General features: G+C 34.4%; 1 protein-coding gene across 1 annotated transcript in view; it reads right to left on the reverse strand.

Moving 5' to 3' along the window:
• Window positions 1-22,639, reverse strand: part of SLC9A9 (solute carrier family 9 member A9) — a 729,976-nt gene that overhangs the window by 556,152 nt on the left and 151,185 nt on the right. The window contains exon 5 of the mRNA XM_044669458.1: window positions 1,822-1,937. Coding sequence (XP_044525393.1) covers window positions 1,822-1,937 — 116 coding nt within the window. The remainder of the gene's footprint in view (window positions 1-1,821; window positions 1,938-22,639) is intronic.

The following is a 22,639-nucleotide window of genomic DNA, read 5'->3' on the forward strand; positions in this document are numbered from 1 at the left end:
ACAGTATATAACTAAATATGTAATATAATTATAAATACATTAAACCTTTATTATGTTCAAAACTAGTCTCTGGGTTCTGGGGATACAATTCAATCCCTGCCCTCAACAAGTTTATATTGTCCTGAAGGGCAGAACCCTTAAACAGCTAAAGGAACACAATACTCTTTGAAGAAGAAGACTGCATTAATAACCCCAGGGAATTTGGAAAGACTTTCTACAGGAAGTGTCACCTAGGTCTTGTAGAAAGCCCTGGCACAAGGGGTAATCTGTACAAAGGCACAGAGCCAAAAAATGAATTGTGGAATATCAATTAGCCCTACTTGCCATAACATGGCATGTCTGAAAGGTAAGCCGGAGAGTGATTGTCAGAAGCTTTAAGAATCCATAATAGTAGATGAAGCAGGCAGGTGGCTCAGTGGTTAGAGAGCCAAGCCCAGAGATGGGAGGTCCTGGGTTCATTTACTTCAGACACTTCCTAGCTGTGTGACCCTGGGAAAGTCACTTAACCCCCATTGCCTAACCCTTACTGCTCTTCTGCCTTGGAGCCAATACTCAGTATTGACTACAAGACAGAAGATAAAGGTTTAAAAAAAAAAAAAAGACTAACCATAAGACATAACCATAAGGGCTTCTCTCTCCTTAGAAACAGTGAATATTCAAGTTGACTTTGTAACAAACCCCTTCTGACTTCATATGGCACCTCACTTTGCAATACTCTAATGCAGCTACAATATAATATTGTTTAATATGTATCTGTATTTGTGTCTTAATACATTTCAAGACTGTAAGCACCAAGAGAGCAGGGACATTTTCTAAGCTAAACTTTCTTCTTTCCCCATTCCCTAGAAGAATGTATAATGTAGGTACTTAATAAGTCTTTATTGAATGAGTGGAAGGGAATCACTACAGTTATTTATGGTTTGCAAGAAATCAGACTTCCAAATATAATTCAACTCCACCCCCTTGACTTCAAATCAGTAGCTATGACTCTAAAACAAATTAATTAAAAGAGAAGGAAACCAGTTTTTACAGTGTAATGAGACCATTCAAATCATTCACTCATTTTTTTTCATTATATCTACGAAGCACTTAAACAAAGCACTAAGTCAGACATTGGAGAGATACAAATATTAATCTTTAATAGCCGAAAATTGTCGTAAGGCTTTTGGGACACTCTGTAAAATTAAATTTGATCCATATAGTATAGATTCAATGTAAGAGTAGCCATTTTAGAAATACCACTCACTTTTTCAGGCCATTAAAACACTCTTAAATGTACTGGAATAAGACTTTACTCAATAATTTGCCAGTTGCCAGAAAGTTAATGCAGCTACCCAAATATCCATTCTGTCTCTATGAAATAGCTTATTATGCACTGAAAATCTGGCTTAACATGTGTTGGGTAATAAAACCGAAACTAATCCCTCCAGAAACTTCCCTGAAATGGGTTGAACTGATCTATAGTAGGGAAAAATATCATTGTCTCAATAACTTCCAAAGACTTGTCCCCAAGCTAGTAAAAGATACACAATATAGTACATGACAGAGATATTTTTAAAAATTAAAAATGTTAAGAAATAACACATAGCACAGATAAAGCAGTGACAGACAATGATTCATGTCTTTCCAGTGAATGAAAATGATATTCCAAATCTCAAACTTCATTCTAATATGGATCCATTTTTACAACCCCACATATGTCCTCTGGGAAATGATAAACTTGGGGAATTGAATCATCATGGCGACATTAAGTTTTCAGTTAGGAAACATCGTCAAAGTAAATACTTCATGCTTAAAAGAAAGTATGATCAGAACAATTACCTGGATCTGTGGCAGACATCAACGAACCGAAAAATAAACAGTCAGTGAAGTGAAAGTCTCCCTTTCTTAACTGGCCCATATGTACCATTGCCTGCACGAAGCCATACATTACCAGCCTGTCGAGAAAGAAAATAAGATCTTCAGATGTCAAGCATCACTCCAGCAGCTTTGCCATCATTGGCTCGTCTCTGATGCAAAGTCCCTGCTGTATAGCTTTACCTCGTTTAAGTATCCTCACTCGTTATGGGTAGCTGGGTGGCTCAGTAGATTGAGAATTGTGCCTAGAGATGGGAGGTCCTGGGTTCAAATCTGGTTTCAGATACTTCCTAGCTGCATGACCACTTCATTCCACTTGCCTAGTCCTTATCACTTTTCTGCTTTGAAACTAACATATGTAGTAATGATTCTAAGATAGAAGTTTGTTGTTGTTGTTGTTGTTGTTGTTGTTTTAATATCCTGCCTAAGGACCCAGTCCAAATTGCCAATAACAGAAATCCGCTTCTATCTCAGCTTCTGAAATATGGCATTGGGACATCCATACCTCCTACCAAATGCCATCAATCCAGTTATTTGATGAGAGGTGACAAGATATTTAGAGCTTATTTTTAAAACAGAAAAATAATATACAAGAAGCTAAAGGAAGCAGGGATTGTGAAAAATAATCTGCCAACAGAGGTGACTCTCACAAATTTATTCTTACAAATACCCTGGTATAAACAGACATATTGACCTACTCATATATCTTTAAATGGATTGATTGCTTTTCCGCTTTCTTTATTTCGTATCTTGGGAATCTAAGAAAAGTGTTCAAATCTCATTTCTGTCACTGTCCCAGGAAGGAAATTAGATCATTACAGGGCAATCAGTCAACCAGTTACTTTTTTTTAATGTTCTCATCTCCCTGCTTATATCAAAATTCTACTCTATTACTGATAGTTTCTACTAAGGCCCTCTTCAATTAGCTATTGAAAGGGTTCCTCAAATAGTCTACCACTGCTCTTTTCTTATTTTTTTTTAAGTTTTAACTCCTAGAAGAAAAGTTCAAGAGGTTGTTAAATTGGACTAAAATATCTATTAATTATGAGTGGTTCCACTGGGAGACTGCCATTTTGCCTTATTTCATAGATTGTCATGGGCAAAGCATTTATCACCAAATGGTCTAGTCTTTCACAAGTGGACAAAAACCTCTTTATGACAATGTTAGATTTTTTTCAGAATAATTGAGAGAGCTGACATGCTACTAATTTAGCACTATGGAATCTAGATCATCTCCACACCTCAATGAAGCATTAGAGTATGGGCCTATGAGCACGATATTTATTTGTCTGAGGATGTTTTGGTTTTGCTTGGACCTGTGATCATGTCAAAACTGTCATGTATGCATGACATTGTCATAGTTTTTGGATGATCTTATGGCTAGAGTTACAAATGTGATCTGTTAAGTCACTAGGCAGTAGGTGATCAGATTTTTCATAAAATTTAAATCTATTGTAAATTAAAATCTAAATGATTTTAATAAGAAACATACCAATAATTTTTAAAGTAAATAATTATTTTTTCAAATATTTTTTCTGAATTTGTATCATTTTTAATTCTGAGATTACTAAAGCTTAAAACTGCTGGGGATACCTTGCATGTATGTGTTTATATGCATTACATATAGTTATAGCTTTGGATAAGCTTTCAGAATCAGAGTAGAAATTTAAAAAAAATTTCTCCTTATAGGTGAATTTCCCATTATAAATAGTGTGAACCAGAGCTGTCTGGAAAAAAGAAATTAACTTAAATAACTTTATAGTATAAAATAAAAGTTAATGAATATTTAGCTCTGAAACAATGTATAATAGCTACCTAGACATTTATGGAGCACCTTTACATTTGCAAAATGTTACATGCATTATCCTTAAGGATATTTAGAGCAACATTATATTATAGGTACTATGATACAACTATGTCCATTTTATAGGTAAGCAAACTGAGACTTAGAAAGATGAAATGGCTTATTCACTTTCCTAAAGTTTGTTAAGTGTCAGAGGTAGGATATTGACTGAAGTCTTCCTTCCTTGATTGGATTGTATTCCTTGAATTCAAAGTCAGCACCCTCCCCCAAATACTGCACGCCATGATGCCTCTAAAGGAGGTACATTAATAATCATAACAACTCACATAGGCGATAGTCAATTTTATGACTCTTTTGCTAGATGTTGCCAGATTGCTCTCTAGAGAGGTTACATTAATTCACAATGCCACCAACAATGTATGATACTCCCAAGATGAGGATTAATAAATCATAGGATATGATCAGTTTTATGATTCTTTTGGTGTATATTGCCAGATTGTTCTCCAAAGGGATTATATTAGTTTGTAATGCCATCAACAAGGTATAACTGCTTCTCCTAAATGCCACCACTATTAAATTTGATTGTTATTGTTGTTTTTCCAATTTGATATGTGTAAGGTTAGCCCCTTCTAGTTAACTCATATATAAATTACATAGATAGCTATGAGATAGATTGAATGCTTGTTCTTCAGCTGTAACAAACAGGATGATAAGCATTCTCTCTGATAATGAAATTACTTCAATTTAAAAATAACTTTTACTGATGTCTTTTGTTTATGTAATATATATTCTATTATGTTTATAGCATACTATTTATATATTTACACAATTTTTATAAATTCTAAATTTCTTCCTGTATCCCACAATCTAATTAGAGGACAACATGAAAACAATTATGAATAAGAAATATATAGAAAGGACAACTCGAGGGTAGTCTCAGAGAGAGGCATTATGATCAAAAAGAATTAGAAACGTTTCTTATAGAAAGTGGGATTTTAGTTGAGACCATAAGAAGTCAGAGAGGTCAGGGGATGAGGAGAAAGAGCATTTCAGAAATGAGGAAAAATAAATGAAAACTCTAGGAATTGAGAGCTGGAGGGTCTTTTGTAAGATACCCGATGGAGACCAGCATCCCTGGATATAGGGTATGTGCCAGCAGGTGGGAAAGTTATACTAATGTCTGAGCTTCTTGTTTTCTGGAGATCTACAGTTCCATGTCACCTCAAAGCCTTGTTTTATAGATGAGGAAATTGATGTCTAGAATGACTATCCAAGGTCACATAGATAATAACACTTGAGGTCTCTTCTATTTCAGATACTAGTCCATGGATGTGTTCTCTATACTTCTTCATCTGTATTCTGATTTTAAATGATATAATAAAAAACAGTATACCTGGATCATATCATAAGGTCCCTGAAGAAATATGAGTTATAATATATTAAATCTACACCTTAAATAAAAGGTCAATATAAGAAACATCTGTATGAATGATGTATGTATGTCTTTTGCAAAAATATAGTTGAAGAAACTGTCCATCACGTTACTTAATATTCCTTATAGAAGAACCTGCACAATCAATTCCTCTTAGAATGTAATACTAGACTTAAAGTCCTAGATTCAAATCTGGCCTCAGACACTTCCTAGCTGTGTGACCCTGGGCAAGTCACTTAACTCCTGTTGCCTAACCCTTTCCACTCTTCTGCCTTGGCACCAATGCATAATATTGATTCTAAGACAGAAGGCACGGGCTTAAAAAAAGAATGTAACACTAGGAAAAATTTGTATTGAAGATAGACAAGTATTTCCTTTTTTCAGACAAGAACAATCTTATGACCCAATGTGTTTCCTTGTTTGCTTTAGTGCATGGCTAGATTCATTCTCTAACGATGTAATGTATGCATTTCAGGAATATCTAGTTCTCTTTTTGTTTTTGTTGTTTGTTGTTCAAGGTATGCCTCTCACCCAATTGTCCCATTTTACATGATTTTGATTCTGTAAGACAATCGAATCCAATAATAAAGCCACTATTCCACGCCCATTATCTCCCATCTCTACAAAAAATAGAAGGATTTGTATTTCTACATCTATTCTTTGGAGCCAAACTTGGCTACTATAATTTGATAGAATTCAGGTTAAACTATTTTGATTTCGTTGTTTTCTTTTCCACTTATATTATTACAGTCATTATGTCTATTGTTTTCATAGTTTATTGTACTTTGTATTGAGCACTCAATTCCTTTTTGGAAGCGAGTAGTAGAACAAATGATGGAAAGACAGATGTCTTCAACATGAACATAGATAGAAGACATAGATATGCACATAACTGTTAGCATTCATAAAATTAATAGCAATGTGAATATTGTAAAAAGGCAGACGAGAATAATCAACTCACAAACAGTACCAGTTTAACATCTTCTTTCTAGGGAGAAGGCATAGGAGAAAGAAGACAAGAGGAGACATTAAGGGTCCTAGACTCAAGTCTCATTTTGTTATTAATTCTCTGGACAGCCTTGAGTGGGTCCATTTTCTTGGTTTCTTTATCTGTTAAATGAGGAAGTTGAATTATAATTCTAATAGTCTCTCCTTCAAGATACTGGAGCACAATATGGAAAATGGAGTAGTCTTTTTAAAAATTGAGATACATGAAGTTTTGACTAAGAAAAAAAAAAGGACCTTTTGCTTCACAATATTGCCTCATGCTGTTGTAGTGTTTGAAATGACTACACCAGAGTTCTAAAGATCTGTGCAAATATGTTGTCCAAAGGATGAAAAATTAACCCACAAAGAATCATTGTTCTCTTGTCAATTAATTGTTATGCTACTTAGTAGAGGATAGCCATAGAGAGAGTGAGATTCACAACAGCTATATTTTGATAAGAAAAAGGAAGGAGATAAGATTTAGAGTCTTGAGCATTGGAAGGGAAGCAGAACCAAAAGGCAACATCATAGGGAGATCCCTCAGTGACTAAGAGAGAGAGAGCATGGGAGAAGTTTTGGAAGCCTCTGATATAGAGTATGATAAAAAATTAGCATAGACAAAGTCAATGGATAATTAAAAAAATAGTGGGCAACCAAGAGGAGCTCTGTCAGTGAGACATGTCTGGGGAAAAAACAGTCCATTTAGAGTACCCTTAAATGTCTAATAAGTTTTAAATGAATGAGGAAATGAAAGTGCTCAATTCATTCAACGAATCAATATTTATTGAGTTTAAGGGTATTGATGTGTTAGTTTTGGTTTTTTCCCTAATTAATGTATGATGAGTGTGGTTGTTTCACAATGTGCTTATATTCCATGGTTACAGGCAATCTGAGACTTTTAAAACAATTTTATTGATACATTTTGGTTTTATATTATCTTCCTTTCCCAATGTATCCCCTCCCACTGCTTCTCAGAAAACTATTCTTTATAACTAAAAATTTAAAAAGAAAGGGAAGTCTAGTTAAACCAACCAATAATCAAACAAGTCCAAAAATATAGCCACTATTCCATAACCATTACCTCCCATATATGCAAAAAAATAGAGGGATATGTATTGCCCTCTCTATTCATTGGAGTCAGACTTGGTTATTAAAATTTGATAGGATTCAGTTTAAACTATTTTGTTTTTGTTGTTTTTTCCATTGATACTATTGCAGTCATTATGTCTATTGTTTTCATAGTTTATTTCACTTTGTATCTAATCCCTTAAGTCTTTCCATGCTCTTTTATATCCATCAATTTTTACAGGAATCTTTCATTATATTGACATACTACAACTAATTTAGTCATTCTCCAGATGATGGACATCTACCTTTTTCCCATTCTTGGATAGTACAAGAGAAAAAAATCTTCTACAAACAGTTTCTGAACATATGACCTCTCCTAATTTTTTTCAGGCACTAACTTTTAATGTTGAGGTTAACAATCCCTTTTTAATTTATTATGCTATTTGGTTTAAGATGTTGGTCTAAACCAGTGGTGGGCAAACTTTTTAAAGAGGGGGCCAAAGGAAAGGAAATGCTCATCTGTCAGTCTGTTTCTAAGGCAACTCTTTCGAAGTTTTATTGCATTGTATCTTACTCATTGTATTCATCAGATTAGGAATAATGTCAAGCGGATGGATAGAACATTTCAAGAAGCTGCATCTGGCCTGCAGGCTGTAGTTTGCCCATCACTGGTCTAAACCCAAATTCTGACAGCCTTTTTTCTAGTTTTCCCATCAATTCTTATCAAAGAAAGTTGTTTCCCAAGTGACTTATAATCTCAGGTTTATAAAATTCTGGGGTACTGAACACAACTGTATCTCATTCATCCTTATCTAGTCTGTTCCACTGGTTTAACTTTTTAAATTAACTTTTTTCTAAGTAATGCCATACAGCTGTTGTTTATTTATGATTACTTCTTTAAAGCCAAATCTGAGTTTTGGGAGTGCTATTTTCCCTTTGTCCCTACTTCTCTCTCCTTCCTCCATGACCACCCTTGAGATTTGAGATATTTTGTTCCTCCAGATGCATTTTGTTATTCTGTATAGCTTTATGAAGTATCTTTAGGATAATAGTTTAAAATGGAAAATAATGTAAATGTTTAAATGACTGAATCATTTAAAGACATTTAATTTCAATCTCAATGTCTTTTTAAAATAATACCTTTCAAAATAGCCAAACCAAGATATAAATAAGCCTGCAATAAATGGCATCTGTCAGTTGTCTGAATTGCCAATGACATCCCAAGGAATACTTTCAGCTGGGAATACGAGCTATTGGAGCAAGTCCAGCGAGCTTTCAGAAGAGTCACGTCCTCATCGGTGACAGCATGTGAAACTGGCTCTTATTTGGAGTTCACCATGCAGTTAAGAAATATACAGTAATGAAAGTACCTGAAAAAACTATCTTATTTCCTTTTAGTGGGGGAATACACTGACCAACATAAAGAGAAACTTTTGTATAGATTTTTTGGTTGTTTTCACATTATTTCCTGATATAAGAAAGATATAGTGCATAAAATATTTGAGTGTGCAAGATTTTAAATGATCTAACAGGATCACCAAGAAACCTATCAAAGTTAGAGCTGGAAGTCAGGCCATATCTAGTTCAAACACGTCATTTTTCAGTTGAACTGATCTCCAGAGTTATAATAACTTGGCCATATTTGCACTGAGAGTAAACAGCAAAGTTACATATTGAACCTAGAGCTGAGATTTCCACCAGGCCTCTGATGACATATCATATATGTCTATCAATATAACACACACACACACACACACACACACATACACACACACACACACGTACATATTGGGTGCCCATGGACTTGCAACAAATGTCTGAGTCAAGATTTGCCTTCATATTAAACCTAGAATTAGGCCCATTAATATAGCACCCTATATACAAATCTATGTATTTTTTTTTACTGGACTTATGATTTCATCAGGGTTGGGAACTCACAATGAAAAAAATTCTTCTAACAGTCTAGATCATCATCTTGTTAGCAACTCAAAACTTCTCACTCATCTCATCCTATCCCAGTGATCCTTTAATAAATTTCATATTTCTGAATTTGGATGGGAAAAAACAACATCTTATTTTAATAAGCTCTTTCTAAAATTTAGCATTAAAAATTAATTTGTTTGTTCCAATAAAATACCCAGTTAACTCCCTCCTTCTCTCTCACCTGCCTTCATTAGAGAAGGCATCATTTGAAAAAAAAAGGTTTATGTTTATAGAAAACTATGTTTTACTTATTTCTATCATTTCTTTCTCAAGAGGTATACATACATGAGTCATTTTTCAAACAATATTTCTGTTGTTAAATATAATGTTCTCTTGGTTCTGCTTATTTTACTCTTTGTAATTTCATGTGGGTCTTTCCATGTTTTTACAAAATTAAGATATTCATCATTTCTTACAGCATAGTTGTATTCCATTACAATTATATGTCACAACTTGTTTATTCATTGCCCAACTGATGGGTGTCCCTTCAATTTCCAGTTCTTTACCACCACAAAGAGAGCTATTGTACATATTTTAGAACCTCTAGATTATTTTCCTTTTTCCCTGACAATCTTAGAATATAAACATGACAGGGGTATTATGGCCATCCTGCACATTCTAGTAATAAATTCTTTGAATATGATTCCAGACAATGAGGGCATTGATATATTGTTGATGGAACTATGAACCAATCTAACCATTTGGGAGAGTATTCCTTTATTTTAAACAAAGTTGCATTGATGTGTTTTGTTTTTACATTGTGAATATTTCCAGATTTCTCCCACTTCCCAAGCAGTTACCTAACAAAGTAAAATAGTTATGTAAAACATGTATAAAGTGATCTTAATTGAAAGTGCAGGCAACATTCCATATTAGTTGTATTCTTCCACCTCTTTATTAAAATAAAAATTAACAGAAATCTATTTTCTTTCCTTTCCATTCCTACTACATTGGTTAAAAAAAAGAAAAACAAATTTCCTCTAATAAATATGTATAGTCAAGGAAAAACAATAGCTACATAGATAAACACATATATACATGTATGTTAGAATGCAAGGCTCTATCACTATGTGTGTGTGTGTGTGTGTGTGTGTGTGTATTCTGCATCCTAAATCCATCACCTCACTGTAATGGATAGCATATCTATGCTTTGAAATCATGAAAGATTTTTGTATTGATCATAGTTTTCATGGCTTTCAACATTTTTATAGCACTTTAGTTGAATAAATTCTTCTTATTATTCTGCTAATTTTATAGTTTATGAAAGGCCTTAAAATTATTCACTTTATAATAGTCGTGTTGGGCAAATTTAGAATCTTTCCTTAAGAACTGTCTGTTCATATTCTTCAACCATTTATCAACTGGCAAATGGCTCTTTTTCTTATAAATTTGGGTCAGTTCCTCATATATCTTGGAATTGAGAATTTTATGAGAGAACTCTACTGCAAAGATATTTTCCCCAGTCAATTGTTTCCCCTTTACTCTTAGTTTTGTTTAATTTATTTGTTCAAAAGCTTTTTAGATTTTATGTAATCAGAATTATCCAGTTTGCCTTTTGGGATCCTTTCCATTTCTTATTTGGTCATGAAATTTTCTTCTATTTATAAATTTGATAAGTATTTTTCCATATTTCTCTAATTTGTTTTTGATATGATTTTTATAAGAAGTTATATACTCATTTAGAACTTATCTTTGTATAAGGTTGGCCCAAATCGAATTTCTTCCATATTGCTGTCCAATTTTCCCAACAGTAAATAGTGAGTCCTTATAACAGCAGCTGGTGTCTTTGTGTTTATCAAATTCTAGAGTATTATACTTTTACTTTTATATGTTGTTTACCAAATCTGTTCTACTGATCGATCTATTCTTGAACTGGTACCAAATTGTTTTTAATAATTACTCCTTCATAGTATGACAAGAGCTGGCACCACTAGACATTTGTAATAGCCATATTGATATATCTTTAAAAATAAAATTTAACTTTAACAAAACAGTATTTTAAATGTACTGTTTTGTTATTTAATGTTTATAAAGAAGTATGTATTAAACTACATCCATTTTTAACTATTTTAATAACTATTTCCATAAAATTGGTCTCTATTGTAATCCTATAAATTTTAATTGTATGCACCTAAAAATAATATTCTGAGAAGGGATCCATAAGTTTCCTCGGGCTGCCAAAGGAGTACATGTCACAAACAAGATTAGGAACTCCGGTTTTAGAGAATAACCTGGATAATTTAGAGGCTAAATGACTTTTCCAGGATTCCATAGCCAGTGTATATGAGACATGGGCCTTGAATCTAGGTCTTCCTGACTCCCAATGCCAATTCTCTAACCTCAATGCCATGCTGCCTCTCACATTGAGAGCCATGTGTATTTATGTGTATATGCACCAATAGATTTAAAAATGAGTATATTTATTCTCTTTAGAAACCACATAGGAGACATTGTAGAATGTCTAAGTTGGAAGTGACTTTAAAGGTCATTAATCTAGGCTCCCAATTTCAGAATCCTTTTTGTGTTGTTGTTTTAGAGGCAGTTAGGTGGCACAATGGATTCCAGAGACTGCATCAGGAAGAATCATCTTCCTGAGTTCAAATACTGCCTCAGATACTTATAAGCTATATGACGCTGGGCAAGTCACTTAACCCGGTTTGCCTCAGTTTCCTCATCTGTCAAATGAGCTGGAGAAGGAAACAGCGAATCACTCCAGTATCTTTGCCAGGAAAACCCCAAATGAAGTCATGAAGAGTTAGACATGACTGAAAAACGACTGACCAGAAACAACCAGGCCTCTCTCCCTATTCTAGAATCTCTTTTATAGCAAAGGTAAAAAGAGGTTTAAGTTGCCTCGCCTCGTTTGAAATTAATAGGAAATTATAGAATTCTCAAATGCAGATAGTTGGACTGGAAGATGCTATATCATCTAACCTGAATCAACATTCATAGGAGTATTGATGATTTCTTAGCCATATCCTCAAGATGTGACAACTTTCCCTAACCTTCCAATTGCTCCCTAGGGTTCCCCTGGAAATGGTTTTAAAAATCTATCTAACTAAGCAGGTCCGTCCATTTTTCTGGCTCCTATCTTTAGTTCACAATAGAAGGGAGGCATCCTGTTTGTAGAAATTATGCCCTGTATTATCTTGACTAGACTCTGCTTCGTATGTTTAAACTTGAAGCCAATCCAGGTGCCTACCTGGTACTTTGGTTGATCTTTGATCTTAGAACTAAGAATGTTCCATTTAGAGTGCTGACCTTGGCATCAGTGGCCTCAGAGTTAAAATCTTGGCTCTTCCACTTGGTTACTCTTTGTGTAGCCTTCAGCAAATCACTTAAGCTCCCCATTCCTTCATTTGCTTAATGTAGGAGATAGATTAGATAACCTAGAAAGTCTCTTGCAACTCTTAGTCTATGATCTTATATTCCTATGAACTGAGGCAAGAGATGGAGAGAAGTGTCAAAGGAGAATTGGAAATTCCAAATTTTCTATTTCATTTCTTGAATATGTTGACCTCTCTGTGTCGTGGTTTCCAAATCTCTATAATAGGGACATTTGTGACCTTTCTGATAGGATACTGCTAATATGAATATCATAATAAAGCCTAGATTCTACTATTGTGGTCCAGTGGAAGCTAACTACTCTCTTAACCTTGTTGTATAAATGATACTTGGAAGAGCTCTCTATTTTCCATAGTTTTCCCTTCCAGATAGTTCTGACTCTGATTCGAAATTATTCAGTAAGTAGTTACCAGGTTATAAAAAATTAAAGTTGGTATAATGGGGTAAGGATTCTGTAGTTGGAGTCATAAAAAAGGGAGTAGAGAAGAGAGGTAAGGAGAGGATGAAAAGAAAAACAAAAGAGAGAGACAGAGATAGAGACCCATAGAGACAGAATGAATATAAATATATAGGTATATATACTCATATACATATGTACTTATTCATATATACAAATATACATATATGTATATATATAAAATAACACTTTAAAGTACCTACTATGTTCCAGGGACTAAGAATACAAAGAAAATAAAAATATTCCAAATCCTTAGGGTCAACACTCACTGGAACAATGACTAAATCTGTCATATTGGCTATGTGACCCTGGGAAAGTCAATTAGTTTCCCTTAGTCACAGTTTCCTCCTCCCTATAATAAGAATAATAATAGCTATAGTGTTTACTCCATCCTTCCCCTCCTAGCCCTTATTTTGAGGATCAAGGGAGGTAATAGCTATAAAGCACTTTGGAAATCTTCAGCCACCATGTAAATGTCAGTTATTACTACTATTAAGTACCTTAACCTCCTTGGATGAAATATAGAAATTCAAGGTTTTAATACAGACAGAAAATAAATCTCAAAGCTGACATACAGTGAGAGCTAGAGATATATTAAAAGATGAATCCTGTACCAGGTACATAAATCCTCCAAGTGTTCTTATTGTATATCTATTCACACACAATCTCCCTGAGTTGGTGTTTGTTCATGCAGATATGAAAAGACAATGCCCTGAATTATAATTCCAATGTGTGTGCCAAGGATGGCTCAGTCTTGTTTCTGTTTCCTTTGGATGTATGCCAGCCATATATTTAGGGAGCTACACTGGGGGGAAGGTGGGGGCTTGGGAATGACCACATTATATTCACCGAAGCTCACAAGAATACAATTCGATATAAATTACATTACATTCAAAGCCACAGAACTTGACTAGACCAGGTGGGGTTTGGGATTTGCATCCATGAAATCCCCAACTATCTTACCTTCTCCTATTTCCCCAATCTACTCTGTCTCTTCTTCCCAGGCAAATCTACTCAGCTGCTACTATGACCAGTCCTCTCCATTTCAGGATTTTCATAAGTTTTTTTTATCCTTTATACCTATCACCTGGTTTAATTGGAAAATCACTCTCCTCCTTCATTCAAGCATTTCCTGAAGACTCACCTTCCCCTACTTTGTGAGGTTTTCCTTAGCAGGGGCAGAAAACTTCTGCTTCTTTTATCAATCAAAATATTCAATTCAGACATGTATCATAAGAAAGAAGGAAGGAAGAAACAAAGGAAGAGAGAAAGGAAGGAAGGAAGGAACGAAGGAACCAAGGAACCAAGGAACCAAGGAAGGAAGAAAAGGAAAGAAGAACGAACCTGACTCTTTCCTGCTATTAATCTAGGTCAGTCAACGAGTTGTAAACCACACGCACTGGGGCTTAACATGTCCCTCACACAGGAAGAAAGATCAGCTCCAGCCTAGAAATATTACTCTGTTGTGGTTGCAGTCATTCTAGGAAGCTCTACATACTAAGAACTTCTGTTTGTTCTGTCTTTTTATTTTTTAAGAAATCATTTTCTCAATTTTTATGTCATTTTATACTTACAACTGTCTGTGAGACAGGTAGCCCAGGAATTAATCTTCCTGCTCTACAAAAGGGGTTGAAGAGTTTGGCTCTAGTCTAAGCACCTGCAAGGTTACATAATCTAATGTTTTTTCTACAATTCCATGCTGCCATTGTGATAGATGACATATATTTTTAACTTCCCTAGCATGGGTCTCTTTAGGCACTGAATGAGGTAGTCCAGAAATCCCTCAGTAAAGTCAGTTCAAGATATTTCTTTTTAATCTCCTATCAAAAGGCAATGAAAACATATTTGATGTTGGGACTTCAGTGTTTGAGAATCTTAGCAAGATGGTTGAATGCATGATGGTCACTAAACCTTTCCTGTATTTCAGTACCTGAAGGTAAAAATAAATGTGTTCAGTAAAACAACAGAAAATGGGGTAATGAAAGAAATTTTCAAAGAAAAAATCATCTAGCAGGAAAATAAAAAAAAAATAACCTGAAGGAATGAATATTAAAAAAGAAACCAATACCATAAATAAATGCTAGAGGTGAAAGAAAATATGGATACAGCTCCAGAAAGAAGGTATCACACAATTAAAAAAATCTCCAGGAATGAAGCTGAGAATGCCTTTAAGAATCTTCAAACTGGTCAATAAACTCCATATGAAAATTAAGGAAAAGCTGGGAACTATAAAGATGGATCAGTGAAATCAATAAAAATCAAATTGATGAAAAAAAGTTTGAAAAGCAGATGAAATGAGATTTAAAAACTTAGAAGAATTAGTAGAAAATCTGAATAAATCAATGGATTCTCTAAAGAATAGAATAACCCTGTTGAAACACAGAAAAAAAGATTATAGAAAAGCAATAAAGATCAAAGAAAAAAATATGATTGGACAACTAGAGAATCCTAGAATAAAGCCAATAAAACTACAAGACAGAGCTTGGTAAGGCAGTCTGAGAATTACTGCTCCCCAAGGGAAAAAATGTAAAGAAATGAAGAGTAATACCATATTTCTATATATCATGAGAAAATCTCCCCTTAGTCTTAGAAGAAGGTAAAGGGGAAATCTACAAAATTCATGAGATTGTGCTCAAAGGGTCCCCAAATTTAACTTACCCACAATTATGGTAATCAAAAATTTAAAATGTAATTAAATATAAATTTTATTAAAATTAAGCTTTACAGAGAAAAGAGAATCTTATTAAAGTTAGGGAACAACAAATCATATGTGAAAAAGCCACAATTGCAATTTCATGAGATCTCTCATTAAGGATGGGAAGTAAAAGGAATGATTGTGATGCCTCAATACTGAAAAATTGGGAAAGATTAAAAGATCCACTAATTGACAGGGTATGTAAACACTTCACGGTGAATGAGTGAATTGGTCTAGTTGCTTTGGGAAAGCAATATGAAATCATACAATAAAAGTTGTCCCAGAAATGAAATCTTAGTATTAATTTAATACAAATAACCTAAAGAGATTATTGTTAGGGACAAAAAAAGGAATAGAGAGAAAAGAGAAATTATAGAGAAATAGCAGCACTAACTTTGTGAGGTAGAGAGATAATATGGGAGGTAGAGTGCTTGCTGGACCTTGTCAGGAAAATCTGAGTTCAAATCCAGCCTTCTGAGGTTTACAAGCTGTGTGATGCTAGGTAAGCCCTGTCTGCCTCAGTTTCTTCATCTATGAAATGGGATAGCAACATCTATTTCCCAAGATTGTTGTGAGGATCAAAGGAGATACTCGTGGAGCACTTTGTAATATAAATTCTATCTATTATGATTATGATGAACTAAAATAGCATGAAGACAGAAACGAATTATATACTCCATGATTGTGAGCACGTTGTGGCTAAGAGAAACTATTTTATACAAATGTGATATGAAATATCAAATGTAACATATTATTTGTCATAAGGTATAATGAAAAGAAATTTTAAAAGTTTGGAAAGGCATATTCAAAATAGAGAAGAGTTTAGTCATTGATTACAACTCTGTAGATACAAACCCTATGAAATAGTGAAAAGTCCAGGATGATTGATAACCTTGGTATTACCTAGTTAGTTAAATCACATAGCCTCCATTTCTTTTGAGAAATTTTAAACTGTTTAGTTGATCTTAATTTATCATGCACCCTCTTTTGTGCTGTTTTGTTCACTGATTTTTAGGAAGTCTACTTTGTTTTTTGCAACTGTACCTGTTTATGTATGGTTGCCTCTTTTGTAAAACAAAATTTATCAATAAAAGAAAGTGCTATTTGACCAGGTGAACCCCAGGTTCTTTTAATGTATTTCACTGGCAGACACAATTGGTAATGCATGGAGCAGCTTATTCAGCCTCTCTGGATAGGCCTGTCATCTTAGTAGGAGAAATAAAACATGCCCTGGAATTTTATTCACCAAATCTATTTTCTTATTTTCAGAGGATTTTCCATTTATTTTCTTATCCCCTCAACAATATTTTTACACTTAGACAGGATCTTTTGGAATTCTGAAGCCAGATGATGGTGTCAATTAAAGAAAAATCAGACAAAAATGCATGTCTCTGGGTTTTCTACAATCAGCTTCATTTCAAAAGTAAATAGAAAAACTCATAAATAATGTATGTATTTTAAAAACTTATTTAGCTCAATTAAGGCATAACATTATTAGCTATTTGACTGATGTCTTTTTAAAATGTATTATTATTTCTAAACAACTTGTTAGAATTAAAAATTCATCATACTACTATAAGCCAATGAAAATCAAAGATTTGCTTCCTTGTCCTGATTCCCCTATTTCAACCATAGTCATATATTCTTGAAACTTCTTTGATCAGAGTAAAGAGCTTGAAATGACTTGCTATGGATATGATATGTGTAAAGATGGGTTACTTTAAGATCATCTGCAGTTTATGTGTGTTTCTTTTGTCATGTTTTACATCACTTTTCAGACCAGACACAGTACCCTCGTGGGCTTCCCTTCTAATACAAGAGTTTACTAACTAATCAAATATAGAAGAGCTCTCCAAAATGCTTTAGAGATCAGTCAAACAATAAAACATTTACTCTGAATTATTCCCTTATAAATTTAGAGCCTAGAGTCCCCCGGCTGAATAAATATCTGATAAAGGGGAAGCAAATTTGATTCTCTAAAACCTCCTATTCCCATGTCTCTCAAAACATATTACAAACCAACCTGACATGAAAGGCTGCTTCTTAATGACTCTAACATAGTCATCAGAAAAGAGAACATTGTGGCCAAAGTCTATGGTCACTTAGTTTACAAGACAGATGCCAATCTTGTAGGCTTAACATCTTTTTCAAAGTTGTTGGTTGTATGAAGCAGCTATTTTGGCACAATGTTAGAGATAGAGGGCACAGTGGCCATGAACAGACTATAAGACTATTACCAGAAAGATTCTAAGAGGCATGAAGTATGTCATTGGGCACATGTATGACTGGGAAAAATAATACAGTCTCATAAGCAAAAAAGGAATATCTTATGGGCAGTCCCTGTGTCTCCATTTGTATCCACATAAAATAAAGAGAACTTCCAGAAGTTGCCTAATAGTATGAATGAACTCCATGTTGTATATTTCTAGGAGGATGTGGGTGAGATTTACACTGGATTGGCAGGAATGGATAGAGTATTATCTGTACTTAGGGATGAAGAAGCCACTTTGAAAAGATCACAAATGCATTAATCAAAGTATCAGAATAGATTCTCTAGAAGTAATAAAAGCATGAGCTGATAGAATTCAATCATGAAGTATTGAATTTGAGAGTTACAAATGATGTGTCCATCTAGTTCCATCCATGCCCCCCAAATAAAAATTATTATTATAATAAGCAAAATGTGACCATCCAGTTCTGCTTGAACAATTATAATGAAAAGTTCCATGTCTCTTTTGGGTATTCTGCTCAACTGCAAGGCACAATCTGTAACTTCTATAACTTCAGCTATGTCTGTAAAATACTTTCCAAACTCCAAAATGCTATTTAAATGCCAGTAATTGTTATTGTTATAATTATCCCACATTTTCTGAGCTAGCCTTCATTCCAAAAGCAGAAGGTGTGTTTTAACAAGATTTTGAAAAATCCTTTGAACCATATGTCTGGTTTGGGGTTTGCAAAAAATGCTTCTTTGTTTTAGAAAATATGAACTACCTGCAGGAAAGGTGATCTCTTTTCCTCCCAATAAACACATGTGATAGAAGGAAAGTGCTGCTATTTAAATACTTTTTTTTGTAAGACCCTAGGAAATATAGTACTGACCCCAAGAGTCTTTGGTCTCTATTCTTGGGAAGAGGCTGCTTCACTTTCCCCAGTCCTATGACTTCATGGGCACACTAGAGTGGTATCCCTAAATATGTGGCTATTACTCATTCTCAGGGATCAAGGGGTAACCCAAGTTTTGGGAGATATTCCTACTTGGAATAGTAGTTCCTAAACCCCCACCAGCCTGCTTCTCAGTTATATAAAATCAGTCACTACTGATTTTTATACATTAAACATGAACTAAACAAGAAGTCAATAATAAGTATAACATAACATTTAGTCAATAGAAGGAAAAACAGGAATAATAAAAGTCCCCCCATAAACATAACTCACACTTTCCCATCAATCCATACTGTGGCTACTAATGAGAGTGAGTATTTAGCAGTGAGGCACATGAGTAGGAAAATCTATGTGTCTTAGATAATGCATGATTCTGGATTTTAGACCTGGAGGTCACTGGTCTCATTTAGTGAATAGTCTGAACCATAAATCTCCTGTTCCTTTCCTAAAACTTTTGTATGTAAAATGGGGATAATGATATCACCTATATCCAAGGGCTGTTATGAGGATAAAAATGGGATCATAATTATAAAGTGCTTGGCACATAGTAAACACTATCTATATAAATGTTAGCTATTCTTATTCTCCCCTACTCTGCTCATTTCAACAATAGACCATGATGTTCTCCAACAGCTTCTCTCTAAAGGTGCCCACTGTCTACTCATTCATCTCTTGCTTCTCATTCTCTAGCTTTATCTAGTTATCTCTGCTTTTGAACGCTTCAAATCAAGGTGTTCTTGTAAACAGTGACTAATTTCAAATTCAAAATCCCTAAATTCATAATTCTATCATCCTAATTATAATTGCTTCCATTTATGTTGCATCTACTATGTAACCTGCTCTGAGTTAAGCACTTTACAAATATTCTTTAATGCAGTGATGGGCAAACTATGAACTGTGGGCCAGATGTAGGGAGGCTCCCTGAAATGTTCTATCTGGCCACACGACATTATTCCTAATCTGATTAATACAATGAATAGGATACAATGAAACTTTGAAAGAGTTGCCTTAGAAACAGACTGACAGATGAGCATTTCCTTTCCTTTGGCCCCCTCTTTAAAAAGTTTGCCCGTCACTGATTTAATGTGTAACACAACCAATACATAATTCCTCTGGGTTTCCCAACCAGTTCTGAGATTTATAGTTTCTCAGTTGGATCCTTCAAGACCCAGACAACAATCACATGGAAATGAGCTGATGTACGATTCCTTGAAGCCCTCCCCACCTTCTTCTGCCAGTACTTTGGTGTACTTTCAAACAAGCCTGCTAAATATATTCATCCAAAGGGAAGTTTTTCTCTGGCCCTTAGAACTTGTTTCTCCTCTGGTATTTTTACGTTTCTCAGGTTGACTTGATCAGTGTGTTCCTTCCACAAATGTCCTCTTTCTGACCCTTGCATCAATAAGATATATAGAAGGAAATATAAAGGACCAGGAAAAAGGAAACATAATTCTCTAAACCCAAATGCAAAATAATATAAGATTGTTGATTTAGAGCTAACCATATCCCCTCATTTTATAGATGAGATCTGAAATTCAATAAATGTTAACTATCATCCTTATCATTACTCATTAGAAGACCAATTAGTAAATCAATGGCAATGTAGTCCAACCAGCACCAGGTTATCATACCAGAGAAATACAGTCCAATGAGTAAGTGGTTCTTTAGCTTTTTCCAAGTTGTTACTCATGTTAGAAAATAGGGAAGCCATTTGGCTTGAAAGATTATTCCACCAAAGTCTGAAGAACCAGAGATAGAATTAATCCCAAGGATCTGTCAAAACAATCTTTAAACATTATTTAAAATATAAGAACATATGTTTAAGGCTAATTTAAGCATGGACAGTGGCCAGAGCTTTATTGGGAATAGTTTATTTTCATCTTAGACATTTGATGTCTTGATCTCATGGATGTAGATGGCTTGTTACAGATAAATAGAAGGGTCTTAACAAACTTTGTGCCAATAGTCCAACCTCATGTTCACATTGAAGGACATTTGCAACTGCCAAGGAAGAGGGTGAGAAAGTAATGCTCGTTGGGCAGTCATACAGTTTGTTTTAGTCATCCACACAGAAGAATTTTCAGACTATAGAATGGTTTTCAGAGGTTCCTTCAGCTCCAGAGAAGAGGCAAAGGAAAATGATAAGAATGATGAGAATGTGAGCATATGTATATTTACGTAGATATACATTTAAGGATTATAGATTGGTAGATATGTGTGTATGGAAATTATATTCACATAAGTTCAGTTCCCTCATTTTCAAAATGAAAAATCTCAGACTTGGAAAAGTTCAGTGCTTTGTGTGTGTGTGTATATATATATATACACACATATAATACAATACAAATACAAATTATATGTATATTTATACATATATACAACACAATAAAAATATAACACAAAGCACTGAACTTTTCCAAGCATATATAATATATATATGCATATATACATATATATACACACAAACCACTGAACTTTTCAGAGTCTGAGTTTTTAAAAAATATATAAACAATGCACTGAACTTATATATATATATGTATATATATATACTTTATTCTCCTGTCCCCCCTTTAACCAAATTTCGAGATGAAAATAAGAATAAAAATTCTTGCATAATTATTTTGTTCGTGTTTTTCTAGTAAAATAATAATATGCAGCCAGATACTTCTAAAGGTGGACTATAAATGTCTATGATTCTTCCCTCATTAAAGCAATCAGATAGTTAATTTAAAGGGGCAGCCAGCTGTTTGTCATTGCCAAGGCAGGGGGTTAGGATGGTCAGCATTTCCTCCTCAATCCTTTCTCCTAGTTGCCTCTCATTTTTGTAAATTCATACTTCTCAATCCCCACCCACAATCTTTTCATTCTCTTCCCTCCCCTTTTGTACTCTTCCTCCTGTCCCCTGGCTACCCTTAGCATATATGTTCACCTTTGACTTTTTCTTGGAGGTCTAAATCTAACCCTACATAGCATCCTGCTACAGCTATTTAAGGTTAGCACATCTGGTTCCTGGGGAAGCTATTTGGAGCCTGGCAGTTTATTTAAACCAGGAGTTCTTAAACTGAAGTTCACAGATTTCAGAGAGTCTATGAATGTGAAGGAGAAGGAAAAGACATCTTTATTTTCATAGAAATTGGCTTCTTTTCTAATCCTATGTATTTTATTTTATTCATTTAAAAATACTCTTCTGAAAAGGGATCCAGAGGCATTACCAGACTGCCAAAGGGATCCATGATGCAAGTTAAAAAATAACATGTTAAGATTTCAATTTTAGACCTACTATTGTAAGCTTTATCACTTTTTTTGTTTTGTAGGTAGATATAGTCCTATCCATATCTCCTTCTTACTCAACCTGAGGTGAAGAGGCTTTAAGTCCCTTACTTAGAGAGACAGTTGATATCTAGGCTCTCCAGGCAAGTCTTGAATGCTTAAATAAAATAAGAAGAATAGCTATAGTAGCTACCACACAGCCTACTGAAGATCAAAGGAGATAGGTATACAAAGTACTCATCAAACCCTAAAAGGCTTTAAATTGTTATTGCTGTCATTTTCAGGTGTGCCACACTTTTGAAATTTTCTGTGTTTTATTTTGTTTTAAATATCAGGAGTAACAGAGAATGAGAGAAGAAGAGAATCTGAAGGGTTCTTTTCTCTGGCTTGCTTTTGGGGATTGTGATTATAAGGAGTTTCAAAGGGAAACACAGGAGACAGTAGTGAGGTTGAGTTGAGTAAGGTATACTTGACTTAATGAACCTTCTGGGCATTTCACTATATATAGGAACTGAATGCAAACTCTCCAGGGAGAAATCAAGGAGATGAGACATAGCCAGGGGTCCTGTGCAAGAG

The sequence above is a fragment of the Gracilinanus agilis genome, chromosome 3 (genome assembly GCF_016433145.1).
Source record: "Gracilinanus agilis isolate LMUSP501 chromosome 3, AgileGrace, whole genome shotgun sequence".
Classification (NCBI taxonomy): domain Eukaryota; kingdom Metazoa; phylum Chordata; class Mammalia; order Didelphimorphia; family Didelphidae; genus Gracilinanus; species Gracilinanus agilis.